At 51.1% G+C, this 22,284-nt stretch overlaps 1 protein-coding gene across 4 annotated transcripts in view; it reads left to right on the forward strand.

The window, feature by feature from the left end:
* Window positions 1-22,284, forward strand: part of ADAMTS14 (ADAM metallopeptidase with thrombospondin type 1 motif 14) — an 83,296-nt gene that overhangs the window by 28,077 nt on the left and 32,935 nt on the right. For all 4 annotated transcript variants that reach the window (XM_074339552.1, XM_019712414.2, XM_074339551.1 and 1 more), the window contains exons 4-5: window positions 5,240-5,430; window positions 21,967-22,050. In XM_074339552.1, the coding sequence (XP_074195653.1) occupies window positions 5,240-5,430; window positions 21,967-22,050 (275 nt within the window). The remainder of the gene's footprint in view (window positions 1-5,239; window positions 5,431-21,966; window positions 22,051-22,284) is intronic.

A 22,284-nucleotide genomic window follows, 5' to 3' on the forward strand; every position in this document is an offset into this window, starting at 1 on the left:
ATCCCTGTGCCCCGGTGACCAGCACAGGAATCTGTACCCCAGCAGCACTCAGGACCTGTGGCTGAGTGAGTGAAGGAAGCAGTGGATGCGATGTGTGCTGGTCCTGGGCCTGTGGCCAGCTTCGTAGTCCAACTTTGCCTTGTCATGAAGCCTTTGGCCAAAAGCACATGAGAGGGTCCTGGGTGGAATCTGGCCATGAGTGAGCACATCCTCCAGCCAGGGCCCTGGTGGGGTTGAGCTTAGTGTGAAGGAATGCCTGAAAGCCAGTTGTCCCCACATCAGTGAGTGCCTCCTTTGAAGCTCCAGCTGCTCTCCATGGCGCTCCTAAGACACGCCGCAGCACCAGGACTAGCTGAGAGGTAGAGGACTCTGCAAGCCTGGGGTGTAGGGTGGGGGGCAAGGAGCTGGGCGGAGCCTTGAAGACTGGGGAGGATTCAGGGCAGGATGGTGACCAGCACCATTCCCTCCAACACAGCTGGGAAGAACAACAAGGATCCCCAGGCTCCATTTGATTTGAGGCTGCTTCTGAGTCAAAAGACCATAAATCCCCTTTCGGGGAGAGACCCGGGGAAGTCCTGCTCCCGGCTCTGCGCCTGGAGCCAATCGCACCACCCGCCACCATGATGGCTTGGAAGCCGAGACTGCTGAGTTGGTGGAATGTGAGTTCAGGCCTGGGCACGTGGGCGCGACTCCTCTCATCACGCTGCCACTGGAACTCCTGCAGGCTGGTGGGCGATGCCATGCCCTGGGCGTATTCTGGGGCCTTCCCCAGAAAGATGAGGGGCAGTGGAAGACTTCCTTGGAAACCTGTGACTCACTCTGTTATTTTAAGACCAGCCCAGTGTGTAGAGAAGCGGTTCTTGTAGCGCCTGTCTCCATTTTACATTCTTGAAGAAGACACAAGGTTTTACCTCACGTCTTTCGGTATGCTCTTTGGCACACAGAGAAATAAACGCCTGAGAGGCCTGGGCCAGCTGGTCAGTGTCTGCTGAGCCACAGTAAATAGGCTTTTGAGGACTCTCCCCCAGCTTGAGGACTTTCCCCATCTCTGTTCATCCCGGTCCTGCCCAGGTGTCAGCTCAGCTCAGATGTCCTCTCTCCTGGATCCCTCATCCCCCTGGATTTCTCCTGGGACTGTCCCTTTCTCCCAAGTTGACTAGGGGGTCCTGGAGGACAGATACCAAGTCTTAATGAGTTTCTGTCACTCACATGAGTTGTGCTGTCCTGTAGCATGTGTCTAGCTTTCCTCGAGGAAGGAAAAGAAGCATCAGAGGAGCCATCAGACTGATTTTATAGCTGAACTATTGCCTGTGGAGGGGCTTCCTGCCACCTCGGCTCCACTGTAGAGGTATCTGACGTGTACCAGTGAACTTGGAGGGCGAAGGGGACTCTTCCCCTTGGCTCTCAGGGAATGGCCTTCGTTGCTACTTTCTGAAGAGAGCACACAAGCACCCACACATAATCACACCCTCACGTACATACAACATTGATTCACGTACCACACATACACACTCACACACATTTGTTCACTCACCTATAACATACCCACATATTCACCCACACACTCAGTTACACACCTCACAAATTTATAGTCACACAGATCACACACTCACATAGTCACACTCATTTACACACACTAACATCCACTCACACACCCACACACAGTCACACACCTCACATACTGACACCCACTCACATAAACCCCACATTCACACACTCATTCCCCCCCCACACACAGACCCTTGATTGCCCCCAAAGAAGAGTTAAGTGATTCTTTCCTCGAGGGCTCTGGTGAGACATCTAAACCGTTCCGAGTCAGGGGATAAAAATTCCCTTGGCTGAATTTCCGGGTGCAGACTGGCCCTCATCACATCTGCTCAGGGACTCCCCTGTGGACCCTGCCTTGGCCTTCGAGGCTGCGCTGGACACTCCCATACGCCTAACGCTGCCCTTTCCTTTCCTAACCTGCATTCCTGTTCTCTGTCACTTCCTTCCTATCCTCTGAGTCTCTCCTTAGGAGGGATGCCAATGGGCCATGTGCGCCGGTGGCCAGAGTTCCGGCTCCTCGGCGGGGAGCCAGGCTGCTAGGTGCCAGGGCCTCTCATCCCTTCAGGGGCCGCCAGCAGCCTGGGGTTTAGGGCTGCTGCTTTTTGTTTTGTTTGTTTTTCTCAATTGAGATAAAATTCACCATTTTAAAATATACAATTCAGTGGATTTTTGCTATATTCACTATGTTGTGCAACCACCACCACCATCTAATTCTAGAACATTTCCATCATTCCCATAAAATGCTCTGTACCCGTTAATTAGTGGTCCCTCCCATTTTCCCCCTCCTCAATCCCCCGGGCAATCATTAATCTACCTTCTATCTCTGTAGATTCGCCTGGACATCTCCTATAAATGCAATCATACAATATGTGGCCCCTTCTGTGACTGGCTTCTTTCACTCAGCATTTAAGGTTCATCCATGTTGGAGCATGTATCGCAGCTTCACTCCTTTTCACGGCAGGGTAATATTCCAGTGTGTGGCTATGCCACATTTGTTTGTCTAGGCATCTGTTGATGGACATTTGGTCGTTTCCATTTTTCGCTATTACGATCGTGCTGCTATGAACATTCCTGTATACGTTTTTGTGGGAACATATGTTTTCACTTCTTTGGGGTCTATACCTAGGAGTGGGATTTCTGGGTCCTATGGTAATTCTATGTTTAACTTTTTCGGGGAATTGCCAAACTGTTTTTCAAAGCAGCTGTATCATTTTATATTTTCTTGGGGCTTCTTGGGTGGGCTCATTGAGAACTTCCCAGGGGCCTGCTGCCCCCACCTCTCCCTGCTTTTAGGGTTACCTATTTCTGGCCTGAAGGATAAGAGGCACATAGAAGAGGGTGTGGTTGGAATATCTCCAGGGTCTATAGCTAATGTCAGCAGACTCTCCCCAGTTCCCTTCCCTGTTTTAGCAGAGAGAGAAATCAGGGTGGGCCCTGATAGGGTGTGATAATGGGAGAGTGAAAGATGTGGGTTTGCATTTTGGACTTTGCCATTAACTTGCTGTGTGACCTGGGATGGGTCACATAACCTCTCTGGACCTCCTTTGACAGACCTGGCAAGGAGAACTGTGAGGGGTCAAATTCCACATTTCACTTGCAGTATGTAAACCTCTGGGTACTCGTCATGAGTTGGGAGTGACTATTATTTGTTCTCCCCATTCCATGGAGAGAGCCTTTGCCCCTTCTCCTCCCCTTCTGGGGGTCTTACCTCCTCTCTACTAGAACTTGTCTGTGGGCAGCTGTACTCACTATTGGGCTCTGGAGCCAGGGCTGCCCAGAGCTCTTATACAGCGTGACCTGCAGAGAGAGACACATTGGCTGTGATGGACCAGAGGGCCAGCCACCCTTTCTGGTTTCCCTAGTAGGCCAGTGAGCACACTTTTTTTTTTTCCTTTGCACCATAATGCCACTAACCCAAAGGGAAAATAAAAAGCACTGAGTCCCATGGTTCCCTGCTGTCCTGTCCTGAAGTACTATGTCAATAGAAGCTTAGAGGCAGAACGTGGGTCTCTGCCGTGGTGCCCACGGATTCGTCCCTGAAGCTCACCCACACTGTGGATGGGGCCTCCACATAGTCGCTCACTGTGGCTTTTGCAGGTGCAGTTCCCTCTGCTCGGGGCCCCTTGTTCCCCATGCTCCAGCACGTTGTCTCCTGCTCTCTGTCTGGCCCAGCCTAGATGTCCCCTCCTCCAGAAGCCTCCCCCAGCTCCTCGGTCCTGGTTTGGGTCTCAGTGCAGAAGCTTTTCCTAGTCCGTCTACTTAGCCCTTTCCATTACTGTGTTGTTACAGTCTGGTATTTTATCTGCCACCTGCACTAGGTGGTGGGCTTGAGGGCAGGGCCCCGCCTGAGTCACCCACCCACCACCCACTCATAAGTATGGGACCCCTTTCTGCAGCCGTGCTTGGATTGTAGTGGTAGCATCTTTACAGCTTCAGCTCCTGGCCTACTCTCTGGGGTGGGGGGTCGTTCTCAAATAGCTGTGAATAATGTAACATTCATAGGAATCAATGCTACAAGTATCAGAACTTCAGGGTAGAGTGGTAGGAAAGTCATTTAAGGCTTTGAAACTTTTTTGAGAGACTCCAGCCTCCTATCTGGCTTTCTTAGCTTTCCTTTCAGTGTCCTCATGTACCCTCATTCCATTGCCCCAACACATGTGGCTCCAATCTTCATTCATGCTATGGTGTAAAAGACTGATCACTGCTTATAGTGTTACCTTTCTAAGTAGCAGTATAGATGGTCTGTTTCAAAGTATTGTTTTTTTTTTTTGATTCAGACAAACCTGGACAAGCTGCTTTGAACCTCAGTTCATCTGTATAATGAGGACAATAACCTGATAAATTGTTGTAAGGCTTGGATTAGATTAGATTAGATTAGATTAGAAATCAGCAAATGAAGGTCTACGTACCAAACATGGCCTACCGCTTGTTTTTGTTAATAAAGTTTTATTGGAACACAGATACACTTATTTGTTTATATATTGTTTGTCGCTACTTTTATGCTTCAACAGCCAAACTGAATAGCTAAGACAGAGACCATATAATCCACATAGCCTAAAATATTCACTATTTGGTCCTTTACAGAACAAGTTTGACAACTCCTACATGACGTAAGTTAATAAATTCTAGTTAGGTAAATATTTTGCTTTTAGCTGAAAGGCCAAAGCAGTGATGGTGAACTTTTGGGTCGATGGCAGTGATCAGGAGGGAGGCATGGGACGTACTCCAGAGGTGCCTAAAATGTCCTGCGTAGGTCACAGTAATATCACAGTTTTTTCCTTTATCGGGATGTTTCCACCCACTGCCACCCTTTGTTTTTACAACAAGTTTGTAGGACAAGAGATCAAGGATTATTCATCCTCATGTCACAGGAGGGGAGATGGAGGCTCAGAGAAGTCAAGGGGCTTGGGCTAGGATGCACAGTGAGATAGGACCAAGTAAGAACTGGAACCCGGTCCAGTTCTCACTTCTCTGCTACCCATTGCCTCAAAGACTTAGCCATGCCCTTGTGCCAGGAAAAGGGCTCCTACTCATGAATTACCTGATATGGAACAAACCCTCACGCTACCTTGGCTTACAGAGGCAGGTAAAGGGGCACATGTGATAGGGGGAGGGGTGGGTTCACTGGCAGTGTCACAGTGACAGCCCGTTATGTGGATTTGATCTCCATCTCTTCCCATCCTGGTTCCAGCCTTTGGCCTGGGTGACCTTCCCAACCTGCTGGGCCTGGTGGGAGACCAGCTGGGCGAAGCAGAGCGGAAACGGCGCCATGCCAAGCCGGGCAGCTACAGTATCGAGGTGCTTCTGGTGGTGGACGACTCGGTGGTACGCTTCCACGGCAAGGAGCACGTGCAGAACTACGTCCTCACCCTCATGAATATTGTGAGTGTCCCCGCATCCTGGGACTGGGGGTGCTGGGCAGGAGGTGGGCTGGAACCACCGGGATTGGTCTGAAGGCTCGGTTTCTCTCGGCCTGGTGTTTTATTAGTGGATTCAGGAGAATCTCTATTTGCTCTTTAGTCCAGTTGGATAGCGGGTTCTGTGGTGAAACGGTCCTGAGTTGGCCTGACTTCCGTCCCAGACTGCAGCTTCACCTCAGCTGTATATGCCTGTGTTGGGGTGCCTGCAGGCGAGCTGCATTAGCCCCTGGCAAGCTGGAGCCCTCGGACAGTGGGTTCTGGGCTTGGACACATTCAGAGCCTGGGTCAGGCATGGCTGGGACTTGAAAGAGATTTCTCATGTGGAGAAAATGCACAGTCCCAGGCTGAGAGCCTGGCTAAGTGCTATCAGCCTGCTGGTGGTGGTGGTGGTGGTGGGGCCGGGGAGAGAGGGGGGCATCGGACCCAGGCCCCAGTGTGGGCCTCAGGTATTCATAGAAACCTGACAGGCAGGGAAAATGAGGGTCACAGGCAAATTTGAGACTGGTGAAGCAGAGAGCCATGCCCTGTCTGTCCAAAGTGTGTGGTGGCTATTCAGCTACTACTGGTGACTCTCACATAGAGATATAAGGCTCTTGTCACAGAAAGGTCAGTATTTCAAGAAAAATCAGAAATGCAGTTGTTTGTGTGTTTTTTTTTTAAAACCTTTTATAGAAAATTTACATCCAGTTATCTAAGTGAAACTGCCAGTTTTTAAATGTTAAAATGAAAAAAGCTAAACCACGGTGAAGGCTGACCAGAGCATATTGACGTGCCACATTTAGCCTGCGGGCTTCAAGGACACCTCTGAGATAAAGGGGCAGACACGACGAGACCAGTAAGGGGAGGCGGGTAAACGTGTCAGAGGTGGGCCCTGCACTGTTTCTCTTCTGGCATGAGTCCTTTGTCACAGGTGCCTGCGGCTGCGGTTCTGGGAAGGACGGGGAGCAGTCGAGGTGCAAGTAGGACCTACAGTGGAAATTGTGCGGGCCACAGTCAGATGCTGGGGAAAGTGGGCAGGATGCCCCCACAAAGCTGGGTGAGGGGGTGACACATGGGGGTCAGGCCTAGCATGCTGAGGCCCTGTGGAGTCCAGGCAGGAGGAGGCAGGGAGTGGAATGTGGGCAAATGCCACAACAACAGGAGACAACAGGCCAGGGCCTTCGCCTCTGAGTTTCCAAGTGACTCAGCTTAATGCTCATCACACATGTTTCTCTGGGACACAAGCGCTGAGAAGGAAGGTGTATGTACAGGGTGTGTCCTGAAGAATCGGGCCTCTTTTGAAGGCCAAAGTTTCCAGCCCCTGTATGGGCCTACACTGGCCTTACGGTTAGGGTCCTCTGACCCGAGGCCTTGGGAGGAAGTGGACTGGCTGAATTCTCATGCAGGCTGGAAGATAACTGTAGGTGCGCTGGGACTGGGATGGAATCACCATACACTCAGTCTAACATGGACAGCTCTCGTAGGCTGTGATGGACATGCCGCTGATCACAATACTGCACGGAGAAAACATTAGTGAATTGGCTAAGAGCGTGGCTTTGGGGTCGCACTGTCTGGTTCTAGCACTTCCTGTTTTTTGACCTTGGGCGAAAGTGTCTCAAGTGTCCTTTTCCCCACTTTTAAAATAGTGTTAACAATATTTACCAAGGTTCTAGGGAGGATTAACTAGCACATAGCATGGTACCTGGCATAGCATAAGCTCTCAGTATGGCGTTGGTGGCAGTAATGATATGACTTTTAGGAGAGGACTGGTAATACATTTCTGGGAAGTCAACAGCTGATGAGCAGAAGTGTCAACCCCACGATCATGCCAATCACCCTGGAAACATTTGCAGGATAATGAAACAGAGCAACGCTGCCTGTGCTGTCTGAGGTCCATAATCCTGCCACATGGTCGGCCAGGGGGCTGCCAGGAGGGCCTGCAGCCAGCCCCTGGGTAGCTGTGTGACCTTACCCAAGGCGCCTGCGTTGCTTAGGACTCTGTAGGTTTATAAATGATGATTAAGAAAAACGGGGTAATTTATGGGCTTTTTGACACAAGAAATGTCCAAACTTGCAAATAATTTTTATAGGATTTTATTTGAGGCAAACTGATGACACTTGCCAGGGAGCAAGATCTAAAATGCTCCAGAGAACGACAGTTTTGAAGTTTCTTTTCTGCATTTGAGATGAAGGTAGGACCTAAAGAAGATAACAGGAAGGTGGGAGAAAGCAAGGCGGGGATTGGATTATATGATCGTTAACAAGATTATGTGCTGTGTCAGGGTGGATGCACTTATTTCAAAGGTGTTTTAACCTAGATGCATAAGAAACAATGGAAGAGCTTGCTTAAGACTAAGATAAACCTTTTACTAAAAAAATTATGTGCTTGGGGAGTGACTACCCACCATGACCTGCCCAGTTAGGAATTTATGAGCAGATCACCCTGAGGTTACTTTCTGTAGAACCCCTTTTTCGTCCAAAGGCTGATGGGCCAAACTGGGAAGGACAGGATGGAACTGGTTGTAAGTGCAATTGGTACTAGAGGCTAAAATGGACTCTGTTTTTAGGTTCCCTTCTCTCTGTGACATCCTATTATAATTCTCTCTGACCAACTTTTCTACAAGACAGATTTGGGCCATTAGCAGCATGAGGCAGACTCCTATCCCTATAGCTCTGTGGCCAGAGACAAAAGACATTTCTCTTCCAGTTCCCAGGTAAAAATTCCTGTGGCAGGACTCTGATTGGGCTAACTTCGGGTCACATGACTACCATTTGGACCAATCACTATGTGTTAGAGAAGGAGGTAGAGTTTCCCAAAGGAAGAGAGGGGCTGGACACAGGCATGGCCACAGGAGAGATTGCTCTGAGCTGGCCTGACACCCCAGTTTGTGTGTGGTGTAATATTTAACCCCTGAGAGCCTCTATTTTTTCATAATAGTATCTGCAGTTGGATTTGTGGTGAAGGTTTAATATGTATACAGTATTTAGTACAGTCCTGGCACATCGTGAATATTTCAGTGATGTGTTCTGTGATTCTTCTGGCCATGTTATTTGTCTTAGTATGTGTATATAAGTGGTTCTTTGTCTGAGTCTCTGAGGGTCAGGTCCTTGAAGGTGGGGACTTTATCTCCTACTGTTTTGAACCCTGACAGCACACAGCACATTGCCCAACACCTGATAGGTGATCGACCAATATGGAAGTGAATGATGTCTTTGGGAGAAGCAGGGAGCCAGCATCCACTGAGACAGGAAAGGGGAAGGCAGCAGATTTCTGTCTGCAATGCCAAAAGGAAGAAGAGGGCAGGAGTAGAAATCAGATCCAATTACAGGAACCATAGGGACAGGAGGGGCTGCCAGATAGTCTGCCCTCGTCCACCTCTTTGTTTGGATATTAATTCCTTTATCTCTTACGTAGCATGTGGTTTCGGACTCAAAGAGCAAAGGCTACATGTGGGGCTGTTTGAGAGAGGATAACTGTGCTATGAACACACCCACCTCCATGGAGCACTTGACCACCCACCCAGGCTCTATAAATAGTGGCCCAGCCTAAGACTGCACAGCTGACCACACAGCTGAGCACTCATCCCATTAGTGGGAAAGCCAGGTTGGCCCCAGGAGCCAGCAGGTGGAGAAGGAGAAGCAGGAGAGGGGAAGGGGGTAAAGAGGCCCTTGGGTGCTGGGAGCCTGGATCCTGGGTCCAGAGCTGGGGCTGAAGACCCTGAGAGTGTGAGCTGGGCCCGGTTCACAGCCCGAGAGTCGTTCAGTTTGCTGAAAGATAATTTTCACAAAAAGGTAAAGTCATGACTCTCATACAGAAATAAAAATGGGTGTGTGTTCAAGATTTTGCTCTACTCGCTATGTTGCAGAAAAATGGCAAGGACCGAGAAACTCAAGCGGCACGCAGAGATCAGGGAGAACACAGCTTTATTACGCTGGCGGGCTCGGCGGGATCCTTCCCAAAAGACTGAGCCCTGAGCAAGGTTTTGAGCAGGTTTTTATGGGTTGGGGACTTCCTTGAGTCGGGGAAGTTGTAGGTGTCATCTGGTGATTGGCTCAAGGTGTGGCTTGGAGGGGGTTATGCGGAAGTGGGCTTAGGCTGGGGACTTCTCTCTCCACTGGGGCCACCATTTTAGCCCAGTTCCACATGGCAGGGAACCATTTTAAGGTCAGTTTCCCATCAGCTAATCAATGAAGGAAGCATGTGGATATTATAACCTGTTCAAAATAAAACCCGAAGAACAGGAGCATTTATAGACCAGAAATGTTGAAATGAATGTGTAAATGGAGGCAATAATTGCTTTTGCCCAGGGTGGAAGGAAAGACAGAATGTACATATCTATACACAAGAATGTCGCATTGCTATTAGTTACCTACAACGTTCTCAGTTGTAAATGGCTTCCTAGAATCAGATCCAGATGAGGCTGAAAGGTGTGCGGTGGACAATGCATAGTTCCCAGGAAAGTACACATTTTTATTCTCTGAATGTGAGGCCTGGACTTGGTCCCGATAGAGAGCCCTTTCCATGGATGGCAGGGCGTCTGGCTGCCCATCTGACTTATGGGCTCCATCTTGCTCCTGGAGCTGGAGGGGTGGCAGCCTCACTCAGGACACACCCCGGATTCTAGTTGTGTAATAGTCCTAAGTTGTGGGACCTCCCCACCTTTCCTCCCCTTCCCAAGAGCTGGCCTCACCACTGCCTCTCTCTTTCTGGGTTCTGCCTGGGGAGTAGGGGTGTGGAGAGAAGACCTAGGGTTGGGTGCTTGAGGGTGGGCAGTCTGAGGAACAACCAAATTCCCTTGGGCCATATGCTCCGTTCTTTTAGAGAAACCCTCCTGTCTGAGCATCTCCACTGAGCATTCTGTTGCTTACTTCCTCCTTTAATATCTCTTGGTTGGACTGAAGTGTGAGCAGGTCTGCACATTCTGGAAGAGTGGAACGAGCTTCCTTGAGCCCCACTCCTCAGCTGGCCTCAACCCCCAGTCTTGGCTATTATTTATTCATGAGTTCAGAGCCAGGTACTGTGCTGCCTCAGTGGGCCCTCCCTGGTGCTAGGCATTGGGCAGGAGGTGGGTGATTGTTAGGCAAGGCTCTGAGGATGCAAGTGACAGAGACCCAGCTCACGTTCGCTTAAACCAAAGAAGGAGTCTATTGGAAGGAAGCTCTGACAGTGGCCACAGAGTTAGTACAAGAGCTGCAGGACAGGGCAGCTCCAGGGACCACAGGGACTGGGGACTCAGGCCCTTCAGGACACCCCCAACTCCCCCCCCCCATACATGCACTTGTCTCTATTTGGTGATATAAACTGACAGGAGCCAGGCTTTCTCTCTATGGTAGGAAGTGGGACACTGGGAACCCCAAGCTCCAACATTTCTGCTCTCAGAACTCAAAGGCCAAGGGATCCTTCCTGCCCTCCTGTGGAGGATTGGCCTGGGTTGGGTCATGTGGCCATCCTGGACTAATTGCAGTGATTGGACGGTTGTCTTGGGGGCCCCAGGTGGAGCCTACTGATGTGTGGGGGCGAGGTAGAGTAGGATCTGTTCCGGGAAAGCAGGCAGTGAAGCTTGCAGACAAAAGAATAGCATCCACAGTGAAGGGCTCAGAAGAAGTAGAAAAAGTAGTCCCTGCCCTCTGAGCACGTGCACTGCTGTGTGTCCACAGACAATTGCAAATGACATCACTGTAGAAATCGTTAGAATTGTTTGTGAACAATGATTGGAAGCCATTCTCTTTCTGGACATGACTTCATTTACTCAAGTTTCCTAATAATCCTGTGAGACGTCTGAGTATCCCAATATCCTTACACAGAAACTGGGGCACAGAGAGGGGCTGTAACATGCTGGTCTCCCATGTGGTCAGCCATGGTGCTGGGATCCGAGTGCTGCTGTCAGCTTCACCCTCTTCCCACAGCCTCTGCACAGAGGTCTGTAACCTTACACCAGGTGGTGGTGCTGTCCATGGCTGGTGATTCAGGGGAGAGGGAAGAAAAACTACTTTTTCTCTACCCTCTTAGGTTCCATGTCTGGGACCTGCAATTTAAACTGACAAAAGACAAATTAGCAAGAGAAAAGAGTTTATTTACATGTGTAATGTACATGCCCATGGGAATGATCAGTGATGAGTAACTCAAAGGAGTGGTTAGAATTTGGGGCTCATTTATCTAACTTGATAGGGGAAGAAGAGGGGGAGAAAAGGTTTCTATGATAAGGACAAATCAGTTCCTTTAGGAAAGACAAATGGGTTTTTAGGAGAACAAATGGAAAATAAGAAAGTTTGTGATAATATTTGTGTATGCAGGTGCAAGTAGTCTTTCTGTCATTTTGTATGGCCATGAAATTCCCCAGGGGAGGGGATTTATGATAGTTCATTTCCCAGAAGTTGCTGCTTTGTCAGATGAAGGAATTTCTGAGAAGAGTTCTTTCTGCATCTGTGGAATCTCAAATGACTTCAGCTTAAAATAATCCTTATACGAACTCTGTGATTTCCCAGGCAGGCCAGGAGCAAGACCTCAGGAGCCACCCAGGAAATGAGTGATTGTGTGTGTGCGTGTCCTAGAGGGGCCGTGACACTATCCCTGTCCCTGAAGTCACTGCGTGGGGTGAAAATGAACTTCAGATCTGGAGCTAGAAGAGACCATGTGGGTGGTGGTGGGGAGCTGGTGGGAACTTCTACTAAGTTCTCGAGGTTCGTGATGCAGACACCAGTGGTCCCCCTGCTGTGTCTCCTCAGGTCCCTGAAACTTTACCGTTGGAGGCAGTTAAGCCTGTGACCCATTCAGCTCTCTTAGGAAAATTAACACATTCTGACTTCTGAACCTTGACCTCTAACCTGTGACTCACAGCCTTGGCCAGGGAGATCTTCCACTTTGTCCTCCCCAAACACGGTGCCAGGAGGGCCTGCCTTGGGGACTGCTGTTTCCGTAGTCTTGGTTCCACCTTCTTTCTCACAACCTACCAGCAAGTAGGTAAGGAGGAGAGTAAGTGCCTTCTCAGGTTCTGGAAGTCTCTTTGAGGCTGGTCTTCTGCTCATTGCTGGCTTACCCCTGTGAATGTGGGAACAGAAAGGGCCTTGGATGTGTGAGGGGTACAGTTGAGGCAGAGCTTCCCATGAGAGGTTCCTGTTCCTCTGGGAGAGAGGCTCACAGCACTGAGATGGGCTGCGCTTAGGGAGCTGTTGCCTGGCAAACATGTTGCTGCCACAGGGGGAAGCAGACAGGTGGGCTCTGACTTCCCAGCCCGAGTTCCGGCCCGTGGAGATGAGCGGATGGGTGACCCACAGCCACTTCCTCTCAGGGGACCAGCAGCTCATCCTGAGCATTGTGTGGGGACTTTTGTTTGGCTGAGATGTTTAAAGCACTAATATCCTTAGGGATTTCATGAAGCCAGTAAAAAGCGTGTCCCTTTACTCTCCCCTCCATTGCCTGCCTACCTGTGACCTTTTCTGATTCTGATTTCTGGGACCAGGGCTGGCCTGGGATCGGAGAGAAGAGATCTGGTTCCCAAGATGGATGGTCCCATTGTGCTAACCTGGGGAGAAGGGGGCAGAAGCCATTCGTGAAAGACTTAAAACGATCTGATCAGGCCCTCATTTCTGCAGCTCTCAGGGCTGTCCTGCCTCTCCTTTTTCTTTTGCATTAACCTTGGAATGTGCTATAAATATTCATGCAGCTCCAGATGCTGGGTGGGCAAGGACTCTCTCCTCACCCCTCCCTCACATGCTGGTAGGCCCTGCATGGACTTGTCTTTCTCTGTGCCTCGGTTTACCCATCTGGGTCACTTTCCTTAAGGCTTCTTCAAATCTCCGGACTAGGGAACCATTTGAGAACTTTGAAACATAAGGGCAGCTGTGTTCAGCATTCAGGGAGTGCCTGGTGTGTGCCTAGTATGAAAGGCAGACTCCTGTTCTAGAAGCTTTGGTCTGACTGCAAAAACAGGCTTCGGTCCCATGGAATAATTCAGGAACCACTGAGAGCAGAGCTGAAGGAGCTCAGAAGAGACGGCTATCCCTGTGGACTGGGGGAGAGAGGAAGGCTTTCTGGTGGCGGTTGCCGATGAGCCCCCCTTGTGGGGAGGGGCATTTGGGAAGGTGAAGAACGGGCAGGGGGAGTGTGGTGATGGTGGGGCGGCATGGCAGTGTTGTGGAAGCAGGAACGGAAAGTGTGCGAGGTGTGTGGGGAGGTGATGGACGCTTGCAGAGAACTCTCAGGGACTTAGCCTGGGGGTAATGCACCAAATCTCTGGGGCGAGGAGTCCCTTGGATGTGAGGATATGGGGATCCTCCTAGGGCCTGTGGTGGCAGCAGAGGGAGGGTGAGAAGAGACAAAGAGCCCCTTTCAGCAGTCCTCAGAGCCAGTCTGCAGCTGGACCCCTCTTGGCAGCCTGGGTGTCTGGATGGTGGGCTCCCTGCCCACCCTGCTCCCCACCCCACTCAGTCAGGCTGACACTACAAAGGTGTTGGGCTTGGTTGTCGGGGAGACATTGGCTGCTGCCTCTGCGAGGGTCCTACCAGCTCTGACCCATCTCAGAGCCTCTTTCCAAGCACTGAGGCCTCTCAGATGCCCTGCGTGGAAAAGCACGGTGCCCCTTCTAGACCCAGAGATTTGGGTGCAGATGGCTGTTAGACAAGGGTGTTGGTGGCCTCAGCCTGGGTGAGTGGCGTTCTGTTGGCACATAGCGTGTGTCACATATTCCTGGTAAAGGCTGCTTGGAATCCCACTGCGACTGCTTTCCTGCTGACAGAGCTGCTTTGCCACCTTTTCCTTTCGGGGCCACGCGAGTCTCCACGCAGCGTATCCGCCCTGCTCACTGGATGGACGCAGCCTCCTCCCCCCTCTCTTTTTGGGCCTTTCTCTTCTTCTTTTTTATTCCCCTAAAAAGCTCTCCACTGCTTTTAGGGCACTCAGAGACCCCCCACCCCAAAACTACAAGCAAAAATTCACTTACTTTAAGGCAGTGGTTCTTAACTAGGAGCAATTTTGCCCCCCAGGGGACATTTGGAAAGGTTTGGAGATATTTTCTGGTTATCACAGCTGGAGGAGGTATAGTGTTACTTTCATCTCATGGGGTGCGGGGTGGGGGGAGGCCAGGGGTGCTGCTAAACATCCTACAGGGCACCAGTCAGTCCCCATAGCAGAGAATTAACAACAGTGTCCCTTGGGGCCAGGTTGAGAACCCTGCCCTAAGGTGTTAGCCCCAGTGGCCAGATGCCCGTATTTACATTTTCAGAGCAAGCCCACTGGGAGAGAACAATGTCTAAACACAAAATGATGCACGCTGGGATTTCTGTCAGGAGAGACATAATAATAATGTGTACCCCTCCTATGTGAAGAGCGCTTTACAGTTCAGAAAGCACTTTTGTACCCAGCAGCTCACTAGACATTTTGGTCAGACTCTCAGTGCTATCCCTGGGGTGATCTGAGGGGCCGTTTCTCAGCTCCCAAAGTGGGAAGGAGAAGTTCTAAACGAACAGATGCCATTGATTGACACTTGCTCACCTTCTACCCTCAGGCCTCTGCAAGGTTTGTATGCCCCCCCTCAGAAGAGGAGAGTCGGGCTCAGTGGGGTGGGGGTGCGGTGACATGGCAGAGCTCGAGTCTTTCTAGGCCTCCACACTGCCTCTCTTTTCACACAAGCAGGCCGACCTGGGATATCAAGGCCGCTGCATTTTGGAAGTGGGTCATGAGCATTTTGAAGTCGTGAAAGGCACTCTGTTGGGCTGGGTGGTCCGTCACTGTGCACTGTGGACCCACCCTGCACAAACAGCCTGGGGGTTAGTTAGATGGCTGAGTGGCTGGGGCCCAGCAGAACCACCCAGGCCAGCCTGCCGCCTCCAGGGAGCCTGGGTGATAGTCACACCTTGAAGAGGTGTGCTGGTTAGAAGGCAGCTTGAAGAGCCTGCCAGTAGCCCACACCAGCCCTTTGAAATAAGAGGCCATGATCGTGAACTTGTGGGGAGAGAATGGAGCAGCTGAGCCTGTGGCAACTGAGAAAGGAATTAAGAGATTCAGTACCCTCCTTGCACCACCCAGAGAGCAGCCTCAGTCTCCAGGATCTCGCTGGGGACCTCAGAGGCAGGGCCTGACAGTGTGGAGTGAGAGTGGTACCCTAGCGTCGTCTCATTGTCCCAACCCAGAGGAAACCAGGGTTCAGCTCTGGCTACTGCATAGGTCAGCCTCTGAGGGTCCGGGGAGGCAGGGATTCCAGGCTTCAGACAGATGTATATTGCTGATATGCACCCCCCCACACAGTGCATGCATACCCATATATAGTACATGTGTGTGAACATGCACACACATCTAGCCACCCATATGTGTAACACAGATGTTTGTGTGTAGATACACACAGCTCCATGTACCACACCAAATCAGGTGTGTACACAGAGTTCACACATATGTGTGAACACGTACTTAACCATATTTCATCAAATCTAAGACTCCATCGATTGTCAGATGCTCTATTGCTTTATGTGTACTTGAGAAAAAGTGCTACCAATTAAATTCTGATGTGATGTTTTCTTATCACTTCCATTTTTATTTGTACTTATTACAAGAGCCCTTTTTGCCTTATTTAAACTTTGATTTTTCTCAGCTACCACTTTTGTACATACATACCTATGACAACATGAGAAAGGAAGGTATTCCCATGACTTCTTCATATTCAGAGTATTAATTCGCCCAAGTCACTTTCAGCATAGAGCCATCAAAGTCTGTGTTTTTCTGCACAGTATTGTCTCCTGTGCCACCAAGAGCGTGGGTAATGGTCCACTCTTATCTCTGGGATTTCATCCTTACCATGGACACCCATTCTGCAAGCTTTGCTCTGGGTGCCTTTTTTATGTTACTGGAAAATGGCAACGGAGGTTTTTAGACTCGCATTCTCCCTCAGATAGTCCCTAAATCCCTCATTGCCTGAAATGTCGAGTGGTGGCGGTTGTCCTGGGAAGGTTCTTGCTTGCACAGGGAGAAGCAGCACACCATAACTGCCACCTGGTCCCCTGTGATCGCAAACAGAGACGAGGAGGGCACCTTAGGCTCATGAAACGCAGTATGTGTCTCAGGTACGTGGGCGCTGGAGCACCCAGAGGGCAGTCACCACGTGCCCTGTTAGAAGTGTCAGGGCTGGAGAGACAAAGGGCTGGTCCCAGGGCCTGGGACTGAAAAGGGGCAGAGAAAGTTACTGTGGCTGCTTCCCTGCTTTCGGGCAGTGCTGCCCGTTCTGTCCAGGTCCAGAGGCAGGGGGTGACTGAGGAAGGTACACGAGCAGAGGCTGGGCTTGAACTCGTGAACAGTGTTGGCTGTCCTTACAGAGCTCCTGCATCACTTTAGGCCACTTTTCTCACCAGGAGAATAGAGATCACAGGTTGTACTCCTTGGAGCTCCTTGGAGGAACAACTGACTCTAGAACTGGGGCGGGGCGTGTCCCAGAGGAGCATCTTGTAGTGCCAGAAAGTAAGGAAGTGCTCAACAACCCCCAAAAAAACCCAAACCCAAAATGATGGGGTGTGTTAAAAGGACACAAGAGCCAACTGAAAGAGATCTCAATGGCCAAAGCTGGGACAATTTGAGCAACAAAAGAAATAATGGAGCAAATTATAACCCAGAGTGTAAAATAAATATCCATGGGTACAAACCAATAAATAAATACTGAATAAATAAGTAGATGGGAGAGAAGAAACAAATCTTTTGTGCAGAATTCCAAATCATTGGTGGAGGAACTCTGTCCTTCAGAAGATAGATTTTACTCCCCATTCCTGGAGTGTAGGTTATGTACCCAGAGTCTGACCCCCTTGGGGCAGAAGAACAAATTTGGAGTTCACACCCCCATTGACCCCCCTTTCCTTCTTCCTGCTCCCTGGGCTTGACCAAACAAGGTCCTCAGGAGGGCTGGCCATGCAGGGTTACAGGAGAACAGGGAAGGGGTTCTTGCAACGACTCTCTGGCTGGCTATATTGCTATTTACAGGATGTGGAAATCCACCTCCACCCCGCATTTGGTCCCAAGAAAGCCTTTGTGTGATCGAGAAGTTAGGGTGCACATAGGAGAGAATATTTGTATGTAGGTTCTAGAAAGTGCAGAGAATGTGGTTGAGGCATCAGGAGGGCCCACGCTTTTCCTGCCCGTTCTCCCGCTGAGCTGTCGCCTGGCCCCTGGCGGGTTCTCTCCTTCTCCATCCCTGACTTAGAAGGTACTCCCCTGCCTCCTGCCCTTCCATGGCCTGCCTCGAGTTCAGGGCCTGGGAGCGTACGGTTCACCAACCCTGGCTCCTTTGGCCTGCCCTCGTCTCACCTCCATTGCACGTCCTCTTCTAATCTCACAGTGCAGCTCACATCTTCTCGGTGAGACTGTGTATTATTTGAGGGCAAGGCCTCTTTCCATCTCCCCACCCTAACAAAGGAGATGGCACTTTCTGAAGTAAGGATGAGGAAATATGGATTGAAGGGCACACGTAGGCTGATGGAGACAGAGTGTCCACGATTAGGGCTGCCTGGCAAACAGCCCCCAGGCGCTGCTTCTGTCTGTTGCCCACTGATGCCATGGTCAGAGCTGAGCCTAGCTTATGGGCTCAGGTGACCAGGGTGCCTGAAGGCCTGCCTTATAAATTCCTTCATCTTCTCTCCCAGACCAGAGAAAGCCTACCCCAGCCAACCTGCCAGCGAAGCTGGTTCTGGAGAGCAGCTGTGTGTAGTAGCTGTCAGAGATCTGAGTTTAATTCCTGACCTTCCACTTTCCCGCTGGGTGGCCTTGGGCAAATTGCTTAGCCTCTCTGAGCCTTGGATTTGTCACCTATGAAAGAGAATAATTCCTCTCTTCATACGGTTGTCGGGAGACCGTATGCAAAGCCTTCAGCACAGCAAAGCCTGGCACATAGGTGTTCAGTGAATAGCAGCTCGTCCCTTCAACCCCAGAGCTCTCTAGCCACCCGCTTCCTTCTCCTGTTTGGTCTCCCCCTGACCAGAGTCCTGACCTTTGCTTGTTATTCTGGTACACACCCAGTGGCCAACCTAGGCCAGTGTATGATGTTGAGCCCTAACCTGGGGGCCTTGGCAGACAACTGTGAACTTGGCCGAGGTGTGGCCGCAGAGAGACCAGACACACTGTTCTTTTCTGCTCGGCGGGTGTGTCGTGTCTGTCATGCTTGTGCCCACTGCCCTGGGAAGCAATCCCTGTTCCCCCTGAGCTACTTCACTGGCCTCACCTCTGGCATGTGGGAAGCAGCCGTGGAGGACAGAGGCTGACAGAGCCAGGCCTTGGGTGCATAGACAGGCTGGAGCCTGTCAGGGTGCTGCCTGGTATAGGTTCCAGAGGGCCGGGGTCCTGGGCCTTTCAGGTAGCCGCACTTCTTGGCTGTGGCTCCAACACTGGCTTGGTCCTGCAGTTGGAACCCCTGTGCCAGGCGGTCTCTGCAGTTTCAACTAGACATGGCAGCCCTGGCCAGCCTCCTCCTTGGCCCGTGCAAAGCCTCAGGGCAGCTTCAGCTGAATCAAAGCCCTGAGGTCCCTACTCAAGGGCTAGCACTGAGAGGGGTGTGTGCAGTTGAGTGTCCCAGGGCCCCAGACACAGACCGGACCAGGGGATTGGAATGGCAGAGCCAATCCCACCCTTTTGTAAAGGGGGGGGGGGGAAAGGGAGTGAAATAGAACTGCTTTATTTTTATTATCCTTATTTAGCATAAGAAAAATCCATCGCTGAGCCTTGCTCCTGTAACAGCCTCAAAACTATTCATCTGTTCTCAGGCCTTCGGCCTCCTTTGGGGGATAATTTTCTATCTTCCTTTCCTGCAGATCCTTTAGTGGAGTCTGTGTAACTGTCTCAGTTTTTGTTTATTTGATAATGCCTTCATTTCATCACGGTTCTTGAAAGATGTTTTGCTGGATCCGGGATTCTAGGTCGACAGTTTCTTTATCTTAGGGTTTGGTGGTGTTATTTCAGTGTCTCCCCTTGTTGAAAGCCTATTCCCCACCCAATGGTTCTCCCTCGGTGAGTGATCTGTCTTCTCTCTTGCTGCTTGTAAGATTTTCTCTTTGACTAATGTGAGTGTGGGGAGAAGTTCCTGAGAGACTGGTCACCATCTGTCCACAGGAATAGAGCAGATGAAACTTCAAGAGGAAGACGGAGGCCAGTGGAAGAGGTGGACGGGAAGGCTGAATGGGGTTCACGCCACAGAGAGCACCCCATTACTGGAATTGTGTGAGCATAGGCTGGAGAGAAATTCCCCATAACATGGGGGTTGGCCTCAGTTACCTTGATGGCCAATGACCCTGGGACTCTTTAGTGGCTCTTCTGCCTTCCTCTCCCCTGTACCAGGCCGCTGCCCATCTCCTCTGAAGGGTCTCTTACCTTCTCAATTCATGGTCATTCTGGCTCCTCCAGCGAGACCTACCTGATCCCCGCTGGCCATGCACCACCATGTTGTTTCCCCAGCTCCTGGGGCATGGCACGTGGGTCTGTGTCACAGAGCTCAGTACACCAGTCACCAAAAGCCTTTGGTCTCTAGGTTATTTCAGAGTGCTCAGTGGTCTCTGCAGGCGGCATATCCTTTTCTGCTTGTTCAGGATTTACATTTAGGCCAGGTACCTGGCAGTGGGAGGCGGTGTCTAGAAGCCCCACTCACCCCCCACCAGTCTTGGAAACTCGGGTTCTGATTCTATCTCCTGCTCAGAGGGCAGCAGCCCCCTCCCCAATCCCACTGTGAGGACCTCCTTGTGTCCTGGGGTGGGGATGGCAACCTTTAGAGCAAGGTCACTGGACTGTCTGATGGGTGGGTTCGGCCTGCTGAATATGGGGACAGAAATAAGTCACATGTCAGGATTCTGCCAGCAATTTGCCTGGTCTGTTTTGGAGAGAAACAAAGGCAGGAAGGCAGTGGTCCTGGGTATTTCCAAAGGCCAGAGGTCCTGCAGATAACCACATCCCCCCAGGGTATCCCAGTGAGCACTCGCTTCCCCTGCTTCTGAGTAACCGATGGGTTTACATGTGTATACACGGGGCACCGGTGTGGCTGTGTACAGCGTGTGTTGTCCATGACCCATCCTTGGTCTGCATGCCCACAGAGAATGTCAGGGAGGTCCAAAACTGACCCCACCCCCATGTAGCAGGAAGGCTATGTTCTGGTGTGGGTGGGGTATTTAAGAGATCCTATTGCAGATGGATGATCATTTCTGCAGATCAGCAAAGAATCGTTAGGTTAGAATTCTGTTAGGGAGACAATGTGTGTATGACTGATTGCACTGCACCCCCACGCGCTCTACCCGGCAGTTCTAAGATAAATCCGGGGCATGTGGGTTGAGAAGGACATCATCTCTTTATGCATTTGAGCACTTTGCTCCCATGATGTCTGTGCTTCTGCTGGGGAGGAGAAGAGGGTAGAAGGAAGCGCCACCACCCATCGGACTTCCCGTCATTCCCTATGGTAGGATTTTGGGGGGACTGCCGTCCCCTAGTGGGCGCTGGTCTTGGTCTCAGTTGGGTCCAGACATGGGTGCCAGGCGGACCCTGGTGGAAGCCTGACGCTGGCTACTTGCAAGTCTGCATGCTGATGGTTGGGGCAGCTGCCAGTTGGGGTGCTGTGAGGGGGGCTCCGTGGCTCACCAGCTGCTGCTGCTGCACCTCTGTACCCACAGCCTGGCTCTGTCCTGGGCTGGCCCAGAAGGGGTTGTCAGCACCGGAGCAGGCTCCCGTCCCCCTCCCAGCTTTCCCCGCCCTGAGAGACTCACACATGTAGCTAGCCTCGCTATTCCACTCCATTTGGTGGACAGCAGTCCCTTGTGGGTTGTAGGCTGGTTACTTCCAGGAGCTGAACGGCATGGAGAGGTGGAAGCAGTGAGAACAGGGGACTGCATTCTTGGATGAACTGTGTGCAAGGATTTTCCCATAGGTCCCTGGGCTGTAGGAGAAGGGACGTATCCAAGGCAGTGCTCCTCAAAGCTCACTGTGCCTAAGAAGCACTGGGGATCATGTTCAAATGCAGACTCTGACTTGGGAGGCGGCCCGAGACTCTGCATTTTTAATGAGCTCCCAGGCAATGGTGATGTTGCTGATCCAAGGTCCTAGAGCACGTCTCCCGGACTTGCCCCGGAGGAGGGCCCAGACACTGCAGGGCAGACAGACGATTCCAGTGGCAACTGGAAAGGTACACAGCATGGGAGGATGAGCGACCTGACCTACGTGACATCTCTGAAGGGCTCTTCAGATATGAGGAAAGATGCGAGCCTTCATCAGAGTGGCTGAGTTTGGGACCAGGCCCCTTACAACTTGCCTGTGTGGAGAGAGCTCAGAGCTGGAATTAGGCGGGCCAGGATTTGAATCCCGGCTCCGCAGCTCATTGGTTGCATGGTTTGGTCGGGTTATTTTGCTTCTCTCTGCCTCAGTTTCTTTATCTGTAAAGTAGGGATAAGCATGCCGACCCCGTAAGGCCATGGTGAGGATGAAATGGAATAACCTATGTCAGGTACCTGTGAACATACCACTATGTTCTTTAATGAGCGTTTGCTTCTCTTAACGCTGCCTGCGCGTCTCTCCTGGCAGGTGGATGAGATTTACCATGATGAGTCCCTGGGGACCCACATAAACATTGCCCTTGTCCGCTTAATCATGGTGGGCTATCGACAGGTAAGCACCCCTTGTTAGCAGGCAGGGTTGGGAGGCAGAAGGGGTACGGGGCCAGCATATTGGAGCCAGCTGCGGTGTGGGGGGGTAGGACAGCATCCAGAATCAGAACTCGGAGACCATTAGAATTAGGGCTTCCGTGGCAGAGGCATTTGGGGATGGTAAGCGGGGACTTCTGGGTTCTCTCCCATCTGATACACAGATGGTCCTGTACCCTAACCACTGGAGAGCCCTCTC

This window comes from Rhinolophus sinicus, linkage group LG07, assembly GCF_036562045.2.
Source record: "Rhinolophus sinicus isolate RSC01 linkage group LG07, ASM3656204v1, whole genome shotgun sequence".
NCBI classification, from domain to species: domain Eukaryota; kingdom Metazoa; phylum Chordata; class Mammalia; order Chiroptera; family Rhinolophidae; genus Rhinolophus; species Rhinolophus sinicus.